The sequence below is a fragment of the Malus domestica genome, chromosome 16, assembly GCF_042453785.1.
Source record: "Malus domestica chromosome 16, GDT2T_hap1".
Taxonomy (NCBI): Eukaryota; Viridiplantae; Streptophyta; class Magnoliopsida; order Rosales; family Rosaceae; genus Malus; species Malus domestica.
The window spans coordinates 40,263,100-40,282,468 of NC_091676.1; the positions used below are offsets into that span (position 1 = coordinate 40,263,100).

Below are 19,369 nucleotides of genomic sequence, written 5' to 3' on the forward strand. Positions count from 1 at the left end.
CAAAAACCGGAGTAGCACCGCTTTCCGAATCTCGAGAGTCAGATCCTCGACGGGATTGCTTGTTCGAAAACCGAAGAGGCACAACTCTCAGAACTTCGAGAGCCAGATTTCCTTAGATAAAGCTTGTCTGTAATCTTCACACGTAATATCAGCTTTCCAGATACCACATACCACTTTTTCAAAGTGCTCTGACAAAATTAAAACACGTGAAGCTGGCAACTCCCACTACATTGCTGTGACCAAGAAGGGTAAAGGAATAGCATTACTACTTGTTATTGGGAAATCCCTATATACATTGACCTCCCTCCTTAACGGACAGGCAAACCTGCAAAAATGCTCAACCCTTTCTCGCATTCGAAAAGGCACCCTCAACATAACCTCTCGAAATACTCAGCTTTATTTCCCCCCGATAATACCTCAGCAAATAAGCCACACCAAGAACAAGAGTATCTCATATCATCAGGGTCGAAAGCAAGAGTATCCCATATCATGCTTTCTCCCTATCTTTGTCTTTGTCCTTGTCCACACCTGCAGGACAAGGAGAAAGAGAGCAGTCAGTCGGAACCTGAAATCAAACCTCCAATTTGGAACTGACTGCCTGGAGCCTTTGCCTGGTTGCTTACTTAGCATTGCTCTCGAGTACTCATCCTCAACTGCTGTCAAGGTCACGAATTCCACCGGCAAATACCTCATGACAGTTGATCAGATATTGGCTCTTTACACTGAAGCTGCCAAGCGTGGATGAGTCACTATGAAGGAATGTTCTGAAGGACCATTTAAATGCAAAGGTTGCACACCACTTCTGCCATGCAAAAGATTGAAGCAGAAGGTTCAACGGTGAGCTGAAACAGATCACTACAGCACGACACCTTTCCATACCACATTCATTATTCCGTCAACAGCAAAAGTATCCCATATCATCAAGGTCGAACGTACTCTAGATTTGATGGACTTGTTTTGACCCTCAAATTTTTGAGTCGGCCTTATACTCTGAAGGGCACCAGAAAACCCTCCAGCACAGTTCAAGAATAAGCCTGTGGAAAGTTACTTCTTCAAAAGCAAAAGTATCTCATATCATCTCTTATCCATTTGCTTCTCCTTATCCTGGCAGTTGAATGAGAGACAAGGGAAGGAGAACAATCAACCGGAAGCCGAAGTCAAACCTCTGATCCTGGGTTGCTTACTTGGAAGTTTGACTGCTTACCTTGTCTGTCACCTCTTTCGGCAGATCTCCTAGCTCGGCGACTTGGGGGACTCCTACTATAGGGTTTGTATCACACTTGACTAAGCCCGAAACTACAACTAAGCTTCAAGTGAAATTGATACATTACCTTGTGCGTCAACATCAGCTAAATACACCATTCCCGGATGGAGGAAAGGTACTTCCAGAGAAGGGCAGATGAAGATCAGACCACACTTCGGTACTTAGAAGTTTCGTGATTACTCAAGGGATTGGATCTTGCAAGTCCCCAACCGAGGAGTTTCCCTCACTCGGGAACTTAGGGGAGCACTGTTTGTACCATACTTGACCAATCCCGAAACTACCGAGCACCGGCCAACGCTATACTGTCAAGGACCCAGAAGAGTTCCCCTCCGACCAGGAGGCCAATCACTACTCGACACGTGTCAAGATTAGAAGCCAATCAGAGCGCAGCACGTGTCGACATCAAGAACCAATCATAACATGACACATGTCAATGTGACAAAGCTACAAGTTTTTCTATAAATAGGGGTCATTCCCCCACAATATTGCCTAATGTCATTTTGTACTAAACTATTCACAAGAACTCACTAAATTGAGAGCTTGATCCTTTGTACTTGTGTAAGCCCTTCACTACTAATAAGAACTCCTCTACTCCGTGGACGTAGCCAATCTGGGTGAACCACGTACATCCTGTGTTTGCTTCTCTGTCTCTATTCATTTACGTACTTATCCTCACTAGTGACCGAAGCAACCAAGCGAAGGTCACAAAACCTGACACTTTCTGTTGTACCAAAGTCTTCGCTGATTTTGTGCATCAACATACCACTTCACAATGGAGTGGCAAACTTGCAATTAAGCCAAGTTCACTACCCCTCTCTATATGGCCGGTTTTCCCAAGCCTTTGGGCTGTTTTGGGCCTCTTGAATTTTGTTTGTTAAGTTGTCATACAACTTAAGCTAATGGGCTTAACGATTCGAAGCCCAATTTGGGCTTTAAGGCCTAAACTAACTCAAGGTTTAAAACGAACTTATTCGTTTGATTAATTAACATATTAATTAATTCTTGCCATAAACAATTAAACCATTTAATTGTCCTTACTCATCTCCGTTGTTTCTTCAATCTCTACCTTACACGGTGTACAATCCATTAGGTTCATTTTAGCGAGGCAGTGGGCGATTAGAACTTTTTCAAATCGATTGTGAATTGAAACTTACTTTCAATTCTCCCTTTAGTGATTATACACGTTTAGGGCTCCACAAACCATGAGTGACACCTAGCAGTATGTCATGGTTACCCAAGCTAATCAAAAGAGGTGGAAAACCTATTCAGTTTAGGATTACAATGCAATACGGTCTTTCTCTAATACAATACTCTTGACCACATTGTTTGGTTTGATAGTTTATTCATGTCTACTATCCAATGTGATTCTCTTACTTATATGATTACCTTGAATGTGATTTGGAATGACTTCCTAAATCTTATTCATACTCTGGCCAGAGATTCTTAATCATATCGTAGAGTATTCTCCCTCAAACAGTTTGAAGGTTAGAGATCCCTTGTTGCGCATTCACTTTCCTCCATGGCTAAGTGGCTTAACCCCAACTATGCCGTGGACACCCTCTGATGGAGTGACTTTGACATAGTCAAAGATCAAGGACCTAACCACAAGACAACTATAATGCCTCAGGTCAAAGGACTACTTTGTATTATCCCAACCATGAGTTCTCATGTGACATGAGTATGAGAACTCCTTGTTGATCGTGTTCAGTGGACTCATTCTCTATTGAGCACCTACATGCTTGTCTTGGTGTCAGTCACACCAATGACTCGAGCCCAGTCACTCTCCCTAAGAGACATAACACGTACTGATCTTAATGGACTGTCAATGCCCAATTGGCAATCCTATGATCATGAACGTTTAGGATATGTATATGGAAGAGAATGGTCTCATGAATCTAACTCTTTAGATCGCATTCTCCCAATTACATATTCCTTGGACTTATCGTTTAAGTGTATAACATTTATATGAGACGGCTTCAAACAATAATCTTTGCCCTTTATATTAAACTATATTAGTTTAACATGTGAAATGTCCGTAAAATATCATCATATGATTGGTTTTAGGGCACATTTCCAACACCAAACATATGTTGTTGATGAAATTTCCAACCCCTATGGCAATGGTTACATCAGAGGAGATCAACTTAGTGCACGGTCATGTTACAACACTTCGGTCAAGCAACAGCACCTGCCTGTGCCCAAGGAAACCCTTTCTATACATGACCAAGTCATAAAGACCAGCCCGAACGGAGCCAACTAGGATCTTCACGATGGCAACAGTCAACCTGACGATCCTCGAGACGACTTTTTCACCTAGCAAGGACAACCCGCTGAAAAGTTGGAGAAGTTTCTATCTCAAAAGATTATCTAGATCACATGGTGAAGATTAACACCACCTTGTCATCACCTCTGCGGTTGGCATTGATCTCTTTTTTGCAAGAGAGCACTGAGGTCTTCGCCTGGTCATACGAGGACATGCCAGGCATCTCTCCCGATATCATATGTCATCGCTTGAGTATTGATCCTAAGACCAAGCCAGTGAGACAGAAGCGAAGATCTTATGACGCTGAACGATACGAAGCAATGAAGGCAGAAGTTGAAAAACTCAAAAGTATAGGCTTCGTCCGCGAAGTCAATTACCCAACATGGGTAGCAAATGTAGTCCTTGTTAAGAAAAATCCAACCAAAGAAAGTCTCCTGCACCAAAAAGTCTTGTGGAGAATGTGTGTCGATTACACCTGCCTAAACAAAGGATGCCAGAAGGATAGCTTTCCTCTTCCTCTTATAGAAAAACTTATAGACTCTACGGCAGGGTGTGAACTCCTGAGCTTCATGGATGCTTACTCAGGATACAACCAAATCCTCATGAACCCTCCGGACCAAGAACACACAGCCTTCACTACTGACAGGGGACTATGTTGCTATAAAGTCATGCCCTTCGGCCTAAAGAATGCAGGAGTGACTTATCAGAGACTGGTCAATTCAATATTCGCCGAACAGATTGGAAAAAGCATGGAAGTTTACGTTGATGATATGCTAATCAAGAGTAAACATGCTAACCAACACATTACCAACCTATCTGAAACTTTCACCATTCTGAAGAGGTATCGGATGAGGTTAAACCCTAACAAATGTGCCTTCAGCGTAGGCTCTGGCAAATTCTTAGGCTTCATGATAAGCCAACGAGGCATTGAGGCTAATCCCGAGAAGATCAAAGCAATCCACGACATGAAGGAACCAATAACTTCAAAAGACATCCAGAGCCTTACTGGCAAGGTGGCAGCCTTAACTAGGTTCAACTCTAAGGCCACAGACAGATGTGCTCCTTTCTTCAAAGCACTTAAGGGAAGTAAGAAGTACATTACATAGACTGATGAATGTGCCGAGGCATTCAAGAACCTTACTACATGAGTAAAGCCCCTCTACTTTCCAAACCTGATGTTGGTGACACTCTCATTATCTATCTGTCAGTATTAGCTTTAGCAGTAAGTTCCGTTCTCATTCGAACGGCCCGTCTACTATGCTAGCAAGGCCTTACAAGATGCGGAGACACGATACTCCAACATTGAGAAATTGGCTCTAGCATTGGTCCTGTCTACTCGAAAACTTCGTCCTTACTTCCAAGCACACTCCATCATCGTGCTTACCAATCATCCTCTTCGACAGATACTCCAAAGTTCTAACACTTCTGGGCGAATGATCAAATGGGCGATAGCATTGGGTGAGTTTGACATCTCCTACCAACCAAAACCAGCTGAGAAAGGCCAAGCAATGACAGACTTCATCGCCGACTTCACATATCCTGTTGACATTGTTTTTACGCCTAAAGAAGTGGTTTCATTACCCTCAGAAGCACAGAAAATAGAACCAACAGCCCTAGCATGGAGTCTATATGTTGATGGCTCGTCCAACCAACAGGGTTGTGGAGCAGAACTAGTCCTTACGACCCCTAACAAAGTGGCGATAGAGTATGCTCTTCGTTTCAAATTCAAGGCGTCGAACAATGAGGCCGAATATGAAGCCCTCCTAGCAGGCTTACGTTTGGCCAAACACCTTGGGGTTAAACGAATTGATATCTTCAGTGACTCCCAATTGATGGTTAACCAGGTCACCAACAACTTTGACGCTAAGGATAGCTCCATGGCAGTATATCTGGCACAAACACAATTGTTGCTCAAGCACTTCCACTACCAGATCACCCAAATTCCTCGAGCGGCAAACAGTCATGCAGATGCTTTGGCTTGCCTCGCTTTAGTGGTGGAAGACAAGATTGAGAGAAAAATTCAGGTCGAATTGTTGGCAATACCAAGCACCATGGGTATTGAACTGTGCAACTTACAACAGGGGGATAGTTGGATTACCCCAATTTATAGATTCCTTGCTCATGGCACCCTCCCAAATGACAAAGTCCAAGCTAAGCAGATTCGATACAATGCTACCCGTTACTTGATCATTAATAACCAACTCTATAAGCGGGGTTTTAACCTACCATACCTAAGATGCCTTACGCCCGCAGAGGCGGAAATTGTCCTTCGGGAAATACATGAAGGAGTCTGCGGAGATCATGCTGGATCTTGATCCCGCAAGGCTTTTCGCCAAGGATATTACTGGCCAACACTCCACCAAGATGCCATCAGAATATCTCACTCATGTGATAAGTGGCAACGCTACGCAATTATTCCTCACTCCCCTCCTGAGCCGCTCACTCCTATGATTAGCCCTTGGCCCTTCACCCAATTGAGACTTGATTTGATCGACCTAATGCTTGCAGGGAAGGGTAAGGTCCGCTATGCAATCGTTGCAGTTGATTACTTCACAAAGTGAGCTGAAGTAAAACCCTTGGCAACCATTACTGAGGCAAAATAGAAGACTTCGTATGGAAGAACATCCTTTGTAGATTCGGCATTCCCAATGCGATAGTCACTGACAACGGGCGACAGTTCGACAACAATAAGTTCAGGATGTTCTGCTCTAAGTTCAACATCAACTTATGTTTTGCCTCCCCAACTCATCCCCAATCTAATAGACAAGTTGAAGCCATCAACAAAATAATCAAGCGAACATTGAAAACCAGGTTGAACAAGGCTAAAGGTTGTTGGCCAGAATTTGTACCCCAAGTTCTTTGGTCATACCGCACTTCATATCGGACATCAACAGGAGAAACCCCATTCTCACTTACCTTTGGTACAAAGGCAGTTGTCCCAGTTGAGCTTGAGCAAGCAACGTTCTGAGTCTAGAACTACGTGCAAAGCAAAAATAACAAACAACTTACCCTCAACTTAGATCTAGTCGAGGAACACATAAACCATGCTCACTTAAGGAATGTCGCCTAGAAGCAGCGCATCTCCAACTACTATGACTCAAGGGTTAAACCTCATTCTTTCAAAGTGGGGGATTGGGTATTGAAGAAAATATTACTCTGTGACAGAGTCTCGAGTGAAGGAACACTTAGTCCAAATTGGGATGGACTGTGTGAAGTTGTTAGCATCCGTCGCCCTAGCTCCTACAAGCTTAGAAGCTCCGATGGCAAGACCATTGGCCATCCATAGAATGCTGATCGCTTGAAGTACTATTACAAGTAAACTCACATTGCACAAGTGTTAAGGTTCAGCCGTTTGGTATCCTATGTAACAAAGACTATTTGGCATGAATTCAATAAAGAGGTGATTTAGACAACTCGGTCCTAATCCTCTTACATTCCTAGCAATGAAACACTCGGGTTCAAAGCTTCAACATGAATGCTTCCAACATGAAACAAAGTTTATGTCAACAAGACTATACAAATAAATGAACAGCTTCACAGTATATTCGTTCAATCATACAATCCAACACATTCATACATAAGCCAACTGTGCTTCGAAAGGATTCAACATACTTTGTGTCATTCGACACTTGCTACAATGTGCCTCGACACCTTGCCCTTATTCTCACCAACTAGGTGATGAAATGTGAAGAAGGAACTCATCTTCATGCCACGAACTAGGTGATGAAATGTACAACCTGTACTTTCCTTTATGCCACCAACCAGGTGATGAAATGTACAACCCGTACTCTCATTCATGCCACCAACCAAGTGATGAAATGTACAACCCATACTCTAATATCAATTGGCAACTTGCCACTCATGCCACCAACCAGGTGATGAAGGAACTCATCTTCATGCCACCAACCAGGTGATGAAATGTACAACCCGTACTCTCCTTCATGCCACCAACCAAGTGATGAAATGTACAACCCGTACTCATCTTCATCAATGGAGGACAACTACAAATTCTCAAAAGCTTCACACTATCTTGATCAAGATAGTGTGAAGCAAAATCAATTCATGGTACCCAAAAAGCTTCACCACAAAAGCTTCACCAACAAAAGCTTCACCAACAAAAGCTTCATCAATGGAGGACAACTAGAAATTCTCAAAAGCTTCACACTATCTTGATAAAGATAGTGTGAAGCAAAATCAATTCATGGTACCCAACAAAAGCTTCAACTCCAAAGCTTCACCTACAAAGCTTCAACTCCAAAGCTTCACCTACAAAAACTTCAACACAAAAGCTTCACCTACAAAGCTTTAACTCCAAAGCTTCACCTACACTTCACCTACAAAAGCTTCACCCATAAAAGCTTCACCAACAAAAGATTCACCCACAAAAGCTTCACCCACCACAAAAGCTTCACCCACAAAAGCTTCACCTACAAAAGCTTCACCCACAAAAGCTTCACCCACCACAAAAGCTTCACCCACAAAAGCTTACAAAAGCTCCACCAACAAAAGCTTCATCCACTACAAAAAGCTTCATCCACTACAAAAAGCTTCACCCACAAAAGCTTCACCCATAGAAGCTTCACCAACAAAAACTTCACCCACCACAAAAGCTTCACCTACAAAAACTTCACACAAGCTTTACCTACAAAAGCTTCACACTATCTTGATCAAGATAGTGTGAACCAAAATCAATTCATGGTACCCAACAAAGCTTCAACCTCAAAGCTTCACTTACAAAGCTTCAACACCAAAGCTTCACCTACAAAGCTTAAAAATATATATATATATATATTCGGAAATTCTAAAATTCTAAAATTCTAAAATAAAAAAAATTCAAAAAAAAAATTCGAAAAAACAATTTCGAAAAAATAAAAATAAAAATTGCCTAGGCCTCCTCTTCTTTGAGCCTAACAACTTTCATATCAAATATATATGAATGAGGAGTTTTGAGCTACCACTTAGAAGGGAAGTGCCTCATTCGTCAACTCCCTCGACCGGAGACTTGGGGGACTCCTACCATATGCTACTGCACCTTAATACCCGGAAGTCTCACAATCACTCAGTTACTTGGATTTTTCAAGTCTCCAACTGAGAAGTTTTCCTCACTCAGGAAATTAAGGGAGCGTTACCTCAACATACATGCTCCACTCACAAGGCTTCAACATTCAAGCTTCAACAAAAGAAAAAAAATCAAAGAACTTAGTGAAGAAGGCCTTGGTGTATTTAACACAATACGTTGAAATGAAGCAAAGCTTGTTTATTGATATCTCTGCTAAGTTACAAATATGTACATATACATGAATCAAAATAAACAAACAAGGGGGAGCCTTCACAAAGGTTGCTTAGAATAAGTCTCAGCAGTTTGCAGAGCCCCAGAAAGATGAGGCACCGGAGGGTGATTATTCGGAGCCTCAGTACTAGGCAAAACCCCAGAAGAAGGAAGCACCGAAGGTTGATCATTTGGAGCTTCATTACGTGGTACAGCCCCAAAAGACAAAGGCAATAAATGCCTTTGGAACAAACCCACAAACCTCTGATGATCAAGTAAAATCTGACCATCAGATTCCTGCAACTGGTCGAGCTTCCTCTTCATGTTTGTAGCATAGTCATGTGCGAGCCTGTGCAACTATTTATTCTTATGCTTGAGCCCTCTGATCTCCTGTTTAAAACTTATCAATTCAGACGCCAATGATTCAACTTGGCGGGTTCGAGCAAATAGGTATTGGGCCATATTAGACACAGAATCTACACACTGAACACTAAGAGCTAGAGAATCCTTAACAGCCAACTCATCAGACCGTTTGGAAAGTAGTCTGTTATCTTTAGGAGTGAAAAGGTTCCTGGCCACCACTGCAGTTGTCATATCATTCTTCATCATAGAGTCCCCAACGGTAAGAGGACGAGTAGGGGATAAGAAGGATGGGCACCATATGTTGTCCTGAGAGGGCATGGCGGCCTCTTCACCAAAGTTCAAGTCAAAATGATGGTCGGATGGGTCAGACATTCTCAAAAATGATGAAGGAGAAATGAGGTGCAATAAATCTCTGAAGTACAAAAATAAGGGGAAAATTCCTACAAGCAATAACTATCTGAACGTACCTCTTGCCCACAATTGGTGCTCCTATAAAAGAAAGGGGCAACAGGATCGTTGGTTCAAAAATCGAAGGGGTACCACTCTTCGAATTTCGAGAAGCTGATTTTCCTGAGTAAAATATGTCGACAATCCCCACACGGAACATCAGCTTCTCAGGTACCATAGATAACTTTACCAAAGATCTCTGACAAAGTTTAGACACAAAAACTTTGAAGGTCCAACTACCCCACTATTACCTATAAGGGTAACGGAACAACACCACTGCTTGATAACTGGAAAGTCCTTATGTGTGTCAACCTCTGTGCTCCGTGGCAAGGCAGATTGGCAAAAATGCCCAACCTTTACTCACATTCGAGAAAACATTCCCGACAAGATTGCTTGCTCAAAAATCGAAGAGGCACAACTCTCCGAATCTCAAGAGCCAGACTCCCAACAGGATTACTTGCTCAAAAATCGAAGTGGCACTGCCCACCGAATCTTGAGAGCCAGATCCCCGACAGGATTGCTTGTTCAAAAACCAAAGAGGCACCGCTCTCCAAACTTCAAGAGCTAGATTTCCTTGGATAAAGCTTGTCTGCAATCTTCACACGCAACATCAGCTTTCCAGATATCACAGACCACTTTTTCAAAGTGCTCAGACAAAGTTAAAACACGTGAATCTTGCAACTTTCACTACATTGGTATGACCGAGAAGGGTAAATGAACAGCATTACCACTCGTTGTTGGGACAATTCCTATTTATGTCAACCTTCATCCTCCATAGCCAGGCAAACCTGCAAATTAAAAAAAAATGCTCAACTTTTCTTCACATCCGAGAGGGCACTCTCAGCAGAGTCTCTCAAAATACTCAGCTTATTTTCCCCCCGATAATACCTCTGCAAACAAGCCATACCAGAGCAAAAGTATCTCATATCATCAGGGTTAAAAGCAAGAGTATCCCATATCATGCTTTTTCTCTGTCTTTTCCTTTGGCCTTGTTCTTACCTGCAAGACAAGGAGAAAGAGAGCAATCAGTCATCATTTGGAATCAAGCTTCCAGTTAGAAACTGACTGCCTAGAACACTTGTCTGATTACTTACCTGGCATTGCTCTCGAGTACTCATCTTCAACATCTTATGCTTCCAGAGAAGATACCACATCTGCCTGAGGAAAAGATAGGGCAAGTAAGAAGGATACAAGGAAGTATGTGGAGACAAGCGTAACAGAACACGTGCCGATACATCCACTACTTTGTCAACAGCAAAAGTATCCCATATCATCAGAGTTGAACGTACTCTAGATTTGATGGACTTGTTTTGACCCTTAAATTCTTGAGTCGGCCTTATACTCTAGAGGAAACCATAAAACCCTCCAACCCAGTTCAAGAATAAGCCTGTGGAAAGTTACTTCTTCAAAAGAAAAAGTATCTCATATCATTTCTTCTCTATTTGCTTCTCCTTATCCTTGTTGCTGTTTACGACACAAGGAGAAGGAGAACAATCAACCGGAAGCCGAAGTCAAACCTTCGATCCAGGTTGTTTGCTTGGAAGTCTGATTGCTTACCTTGTCTGTTACCTCCTTCGGCAAATCTCCTAGCTCGGCGACTTGGGGGACTCCTACTATAGGGTTTGTATCGCACTTGACCAAGCCCGAAACTACAAGTAAGCTTCAAGTGAAATTGTTACATTACCTTGTGCATCTTCATCGGTTAAAGATACCACTCTTGGATAGAGGAAAAGTACTTCCAGAGAATATGCCACATCTACATATGAGACAGATAAGGCAAGTGAAAATGATACCACACTTCAGTACTTAGAAGTTTCGTGATTACTCAATGGCTTGGATCTTGCAAGTCCCCAACCGATGAGCTTCTCTCACTCGGGAACTTAGGGGAGCACTGTTTGTACCATACTTAACCAATCCCGAAACTACTGAGCACCGATCAACGTTAAACCGTCAAGGACCCAAAAGAGTTTCCCTCCAACCAGGAGGCCAATCACAGCGCAACACGTGTCGACATCAAAAGCCAATCATAGCGCAACACGTGTCAACATCATAAGCCAATCACAACACGACACGTGTCAATGTCAGAATGAAACTAAAAACTCTCTTCTATAAATAGAGGTCATTCTCTTACAATATTTCCTAATGTCATTTGTACTAAATCATTCACTAATACTCACTAAAGGAGAGCTTGAACCTATGTACTTGTGTAAACCCTTCACAATTAATGAGAACTCCTCTACTCCGTGGACATAGCCAATCTGGGTGAACCACGTACATCTTGTGTTTGCTTTCCCTGTCTCTATCCATTTGCATACTTATCCACACTAGTGACCAGAGCAATCTAGCGAAGGTCACAAACTTGAACACTTTCTGTTGTACCAAAGTCTTCACCGATTTTGTGCATCAACACATATCATTCAGATCACTGAAAATCATCAATCCTCATATACCAAGCATACTGAGAGTACCACAAACAAATTCGCCAGAATTCTAGTTTTCCGGTGCTGGAATTCTAACTTAGATCGTTGAATCCTGGTGAAGCAGACGTCGGTAGAACTACAAGCACTGAGTAGGGACAAAATTTCTATTTCAAGGACATTACGGTACGCAAGCCTCGATCTTCAAGTTGTTTGTTTTATATTTTCGTTTTGTTCATACTCTGTTAATTTTTATATTCGCATTTATTATTTATTAGCATATATAATTAAATCACAGATTGTTAACTTATATCGAACAGACATGACTTACTAGCTGACCCCTCTCTTCTTTAGTCGACACATGGTGACGAACTAACATTTGTTCAGGTCCAGTTGCATGTTTTCTTGAGACAACGCATACCGAGCACTTTGCTTGCTCGGCCCTAGAATTTGTGGGAATCCATACCGATGAGTCCAAATTACAATCTATATATTATTTTAAGGGTCCAAAACGGCCTTGTGTTAACTCAAAGAAAAACATACTTCCCTATTTATATGGGGAACAACCTGTGTGAAAACCTAAACTTATTTGACCTTGGTATTTTGACAAGTCAAATCACAACACATAAAACATTCATGACTAGTGTTTGATTTTAGCAAAATATGTAAACAATGAATTCATGTTTCATTTCAATTCATTGTTTTTGTTTGTGGGGATAGAAGATCAAAAGAATTAATTTTTTTTTCCTAATATATTATTTCCGTCTCAAAGAGAAATTTATCCATCGCCATGCTGCCTAAAAAAATAAGTTAATGCAGTAACCGAATTTCCCTGGCTTTCCAGAGGGGAGGCTAAGTGTACTAAGGGGTGGTTTGGGAGTGAGGTGCTTAAAAAAAAAAAAGCACTCATGAAAAAAAACTGTGGAGGTTTTAGGTGTTTGGTAAACTGAAAAAAAAGAGCTTATTTTGGAAGCTACTTTGAGAATAAGCTGAAATCAAAGGAAAAAGCTGAAGCTGCTATTTGCAGCTTTGAAAAACTGGTTTTTTTTCAAAGCACACGGAGCTACAGTGCTCCTTTAATGAAAAGACCCACTATCAGACTTTTTTTTTCCAAAAGCACTTTTACAAAAAAGTTTACCAAACACTCTGCTGATTTATTTCACAGCCGCTTATTCTCACAGCAGTTTTTTTTCAAAACACAGCAATATCAAACCAGCCCTTAAGCAAGTCAAGATGACATAAATATCTTTAGGGTTTAACCAGCATTTAACTGTCACGTGGGATGAGAATTAGTGTTAAGGAAATGTCTCTGTAAATCTCGCCCGGCAGAGTTGACACCTCCGCCAGGGCAGCGCTCACACAACACTTCACGTGATGGACTCATGTAAAACAATGCACTAAGCCACACTGAGCAGAGCAGATAGGGTCAGTTGGCTATGCAAAAGCTCAAAGAAGAATCTCGCGGGCAAATGAGTTTAGCCCTATGTCCCCAAGTGTCCCTATGTCCCAAAGTCCCCAAGTCCCTATGTCCTTAGTCCCTAGCTAATTAATTAAAAGACTCAGACCACCAACACACCTCTACTAGAATCATAAGCTCCTTCAAAATTGATTTTCCAATTCATACCCTTCAGGAATCAGGACACCAATCAGGAGGAACAAACTGGTTAACAAAATTGTTATTAATTGCACAGAAAATGATCCTACCTCGAGCCAGACAAACAGTACAAGCATAGATTCAACAGTGCATAATCAAGACACTTACACTTAGATAAAAAATTGGAATCGTCTTTGATGCATATCTACACGGGAAACAACTATATAGCTGATAATCTTGCTAATTTACTTATCCTGCTTTAAGCAAGTTTTCTCTGTTTTTGGACCTTGGGCAAGGAAAAAAACACACTACTCAAAGCGAAAACCCTTTATCTCCCATCATCTGACCACGCCACATCGAAATGGTACAGAAAATGCTGCCTGAACAATAGCTAAACTGATGTTGCAATACACGTTCCAAGAATATAATATATATAATATATAACTAACCACATTTCACCAAACACATGTACCAGTTGTTTCATTCACCTACAGCAACAGCATTCATCAATCACAGAGACCGATCACACACCACTGAAAGAACAGGTTACATCATCGGTTAGATCATTCCACCTATCACACAACACCAAACAGAAGCGTAAGCAAAAACACATCATCAAATTCAAACACACATGAAACAACTAATAATGCTTTATTGCTTACTCTTAGTCATTCCACCCAAATTCTCATTTTCTCTCCCGTAAGCTTCTCCCCCTTCTATAATCAATTTCTGCATCTGAGCTAGATTGACCCATCTGATACTTTCTGCTCAATTTAGATGACCCCATCTTTGAAAAAATGTCCTCTTCATCAGCCACAATACGAATTCCACGTGTACTTGATCGAGAGACATCACTGGACTGCCTCCATGATTTGTGATCTGAGTCATACAAGAAAGGAACATTACTATCTAACAATAAAAGCGGAACCAGAGGGGGAAGAAAGGGGAAAGAGAGACTTCAAGTAAGATGAAACTCATTCATCCCACAGAACTCTCCCTGATTACTTTTCTCTGTCTGCCCTTGACAATTTTCTTCCATTTTAAAAGCACACATGACAGCAAAAGCCGTTATTGGAGAAATTTGCAAAATGAATAGTGTAAATGTTAGTTGCCTTGCCTCTAAAATTTCAATAAACCAGCATGAAAGGCACTGACCGCATAAATTCCAGTTCTTTTGGCGAAAATGAAATCAATCAATGAAGACGACTTAATTAAATGTGCATGAATGAAGCTGTCAGAGATGTACTAGAATACATTTTAATGAGACTAGTACTGCAACATGTTGCCAAGAAAACACGGATAAATCAGAGGCTTGTGAATAAGTAAGGTTCAAGAAGCTGTTCCAGCAGTCGAACAATGACTTTTCTAAATTGAGAACTTTATTAATTAATTTATTTTTTACTTAATACCTGTTATGATTTTCAAATACTAATGAAAAATAGAGAAAATTAGATAAAGTTATGACAGTTCACCTTCGGATCCAGTACACGATATGGCCAAGTCACAATGTCCACCGTCATCAAGATCTGGTTCTGATTTAAGACTATCCTGACTCTGCAAGTTTGTTTTTGTCTTATGTGCTTTTAGTCCTTCACTGACAGATGTCGGTTCCATACTTTCTTCGGTAGGCAATTTATGCGAGGGAAAAGGTGTCATGGTAAATGAGTCCTCCATTACATCAGAAATCTCCACATATTGTGTTGTGGTGATAATTTCATCAGCACTAAACCCAAAGGATGCTCTATACGCTTCTATTTCTTCCACATCTTGCTTGGGGCTTCTACTGTGTCTGCTCTGACTTCCATTCCCACCAGTAGTGTAAACATCTGAATCCTTGGACACACTTAACCTTCCACCAGCATGAGGAAATGGTGGATTATCCAGATAAAACTGTGCAAATGTAGCAGGACAAAAGAAGTTCGAGTCTTGAGATGCCACAGAGGCTCCAACTGGGTCATGTCCAAACATCCTTGCAGAACCAATCCTTGGATAGGTGCCATTTTGAGGAGAAGCTGACGGATCCCAATGTGAGGGGAAATCACGCTCAGGAAAAGATGAAGATGAACAATTGTTTGATGCCCTTGAAATTGGTGATCTGAGACTACTAGCAGGACTTCCAGGATAGAGGGAATATGTTGAATGAAGATCACTTGCAGCAATGTAATTGGTCTTCTCAGTACTTTTAAGGTCTACTGAAGATGAGAGGAAATGAGCGTACGGTACATCTGGGGAAGATGGAGTAGTTAAGTGAGCCAACTCTGGTGGGGGAGTGAGAGGGGCTGTGGAAGGCTCAGTTGTGAAGGTTGAGAAAACAGGAGGAGAGACAAGTTGTGTTTCGTTGGCATATGGCCCGGTGGCATACATGGTGGATGAAGGACCTCCAGGTGAGTTGGCAGACAAGAAACAACTAGGAGACTGCGCTGTTGAAGGAAGGGCTGAATTTGTAAATGATGCTGGAGAAGAAGGCGGAGCTAGAAGAGAAGGAGCTAGCGATGTTGTTTGGTTGGCGAGCCCAACTGTTTGGGGTCCATTTGGCTGATTTGCTGATGCATTGCCTTCAGGAATGCGAGTTGCAGGCACTATGCGCTTTCCTCCTTTTTGTGAGGGAAAGCAAGAGAATGCACCCCAACATCCTCCCCATCTCTTTCTCTGTCGATACAAATGGGCATTATCAGTTAGATTGAAAATTGATCTCAAAGAAAAGCAAACTCAGAAACCATTCTGGATGTTATGCATCCGTTCTGTTTAACTACGCAAAGCAACGGACATATAAATGCATAAGGAAAATCAAACTTGGTAAGGCCCAAAAAGGGAGTATAATGCGTTGGATAGATTGTGATCCAAGCAAAAATTTATAGGCAAAATTATTTAGAAATTGATGAATGACAGCACTCAGATTAATTAATCAACAATCAGAAATTGGGAGGACGCAGTAGCATCATATGAGAGATAATGACAAAGACGCAGCTAGATAAAATTGGGTATGATGTTGTAACTGGAAAGTGATCGGCGAGCAAGAAACATGCCCATCCTAAATTATATTTTACTAAAGCAGATCTGTCCACATGATGCAAATCAAGTCACGTCATCCCCAGATCTGACTGAAACCCACAAAACAAAACCCAAACATTGCAAAAAAAAGCCCCAGATCTGACAGTAACACTCTCCTCTCCTCTCCTCCCCTCACTCACCCATTACCAGCAACACACTGTATATCTATTCTCTTAATCAAAGAGCAAAGTAACAACATAGAGTCTAGAGAGAGAAAGAGGTAATAGGGGGAGGGAGGGAGAGAGAGAAAGAAGCATTACCCGCTCCTGTTGAGGGAATCTATTCTGCTCGGAGCCCATTAGAGCGGTGTGTTTTGAGCTCTTCCAACCACAAGCTCACTACTCTCGCTACTCCAGCATTCCTTTTGCCAGCAAACCAGGAGCAGCAGACGCCGGTGACTGCCACCAGGCACCACCCACCACCCACCACCACCGCTTCCGTTTGTTTTACTCTCACTCTCACTCTAAAATTGGAAACGATGAAATCTCAAGTAATCAATCAAGGATGCGATCCCATTCCCATTCTAATTGACATTCCCCTTGCCATTCCAAGGAAGTAGAATTGTAAATGAAAAATGGAAGAAAAGGAGAGAATTGCAGTGCGGATCAAAGACAGGGAAAGACAAAAGCGAAAGGGAAAGCAAAGATCCAAGTGAAGTGATCGGGAAAGAGAAACACGACTGAGACTGCCTGCGTGTCTTTGATAATTCACACCGCTCATCTTTTCTTTTGTTTTCTTTTTTTATTTTATAACATATGCCCACAAAATAATAATTAATAATTAATAATATTAATAAAAAACAATACGGTGCGTTTCAGTTTACCATAAGACAACGAGAGCGAACCGTGAAAGCGTGGCCTCGAACCGGGATAAGACAAGGAGGGAATTACAAGACAAGAATGGCATGACGGAAAGAGAAAGACGCCATTAAAGTTAGAGCTGCTGCTTAATTATAATTCTTTTTAGAGAATTTTAACGAAAAGTTTTCGGTACTGTTTATTTTATCCTTATCGTTAAAATTCAAAGTTTTCAAGTCATTTTTATTAGTTTTCGTTTCTTTTGATTTTATTCTTCTTTTGCCAACCAGCTACTGCGAATTAAAATGTCGAAATGAAAATTGGGTAAAGAATCTGAAACCTTGCCAGATCCTCTTTACTAGGATTTCGAAAATTTTTAAATCGTGTCCGTATATCGTATATCGTACGGTAAAAAATTATTTTAAATATTTTTATTTAAAATTTAACATAAACAATACCTGATAAAAACTGATCGCACGATGTACGATGAACAGATACGATTCACAGATCCCTAAGATCCCTCACCAAAAGGATCTTGAGAGGATCCTGTTAGGAAAATTGGACCCTACGTACACTGTCTGTAATAGTGATGCAAGAAACGCACATGGGGGGTTTTGATGCCAAGTTTAGTTGCGCAATGTACATGGGCCGTTTGATTAAATAGGCATACGAAAATATATAATTCACCACAATATACAAAACGACGCAAACAAAGAACTTATGGCATGTTTACGTAAGGGTAATCGGAATAAAGAAAGGGAATTGAATTCCGATTACGGAGTATTCCGGTGTTTACTAAATATTAAGGAATCAAAAAAGTGGTGGAGCCCACACGAAACAAGGAATCCAATTCCTGAAATTGGAGGAACCGGATTCCCTAGTTTTGTGAGGTATTTGAATTCCCTAAGGGCAAGGGAATCAGGAATGCATCTTTTATTCCAATTATGCCCTCACTTGTTTCTTATTATCCCAACATTGCCCTTCATTTGACACTCATTATGTCATTTTTAATAAATAAATAAAACCTATTTATATTTTTTATATAGATAATTTTATTATATAAATTTAATTAAGAATTTAATTTAATTAATTAGTATGAAAATAATTTATTTATATAAGGGCAATTTAGTCATCAACTTAGTTTTCATTCCGATTGAAGTGAATTAGTAAACAACTTATATAGACTCAATATCATTTTTGCCATCTTTTAATAAATAAATAAAACCTATTTGTACATGCTTATATAGATGAATTTTATTATATAAATTTAATTAAGAATTTAATTAAATTAATTAGTATGAAAATAATTTATTTATGTAAGGGCAATATAGTAATCAACCTAGTTTTCATTCCGATTGAAATGAATTAGTAAACAACTTATATGGACTCAACATCATTCCTACTCCGATTCCTGACAGTTTTAGTAAACAACTTCAACAGGAATCTGATTCTGATTCCACCTCATTTCAATTCCTCCTCAATCCAATTCCCCCTCAATCCAATTCCTCTCAATTTGATTACGGATTAGTAAACGCGCCATTAATGCCGAATATTTACGTCATTTGAATGATGTTATATTGACAAGCCGTATTGATATTAGATTTTGACAGTTGGACACTATATCAATTAGGGGTGTGCGGGTGTGCTATCCACACACCCCTTTTTACTTCTCACACACCCCTTGTTAATTTTTGTCCGTTGATCTTCTTCAATTCATCCAATCTGATGGTCGAAAATCAAAAAGGTGTCGGAGAAGTAAAAATGAGTGTGTGGATATCACACCCCTATTAATTATATCTACCAAATATTATTGATATACCAACAAGTAGCGTAATTTGTTATGTAAATGTGCCGATGAATATTGAGATTGTGATGACATTTGACAAAAATGACATTAAACGAGA

The 19,369-nt window shown here is 40.7% G+C and overlaps 1 protein-coding gene across 1 annotated transcript; it reads right to left on the reverse strand.

The window, feature by feature from the left end:
- Window positions 1-13,757: 13,757 nt before the first annotated feature.
- On the reverse strand, window positions 13,758-17,419 carry LOC114821991 (uncharacterized protein At1g76660-like). The gene is made up of 4 exons (XM_029095752.2): window positions 16,929-17,419; window positions 15,090-16,266; window positions 14,280-14,496; window positions 13,758-14,189 (listed from the first exon to the last, which is right to left on the reverse strand). The coding sequence occupies exons 1-3, from the start codon at window positions 16,965-16,967 to the stop codon at window positions 14,303-14,305; spliced, it is 1,410 nt and encodes a 469-aa protein (XP_028951585.1). The 5' UTR covers window positions 16,968-17,419; the 3' UTR covers window positions 13,758-14,189; window positions 14,280-14,302.
- Between the last annotated feature and the right edge of the window lie 1,950 nt (window positions 17,420-19,369).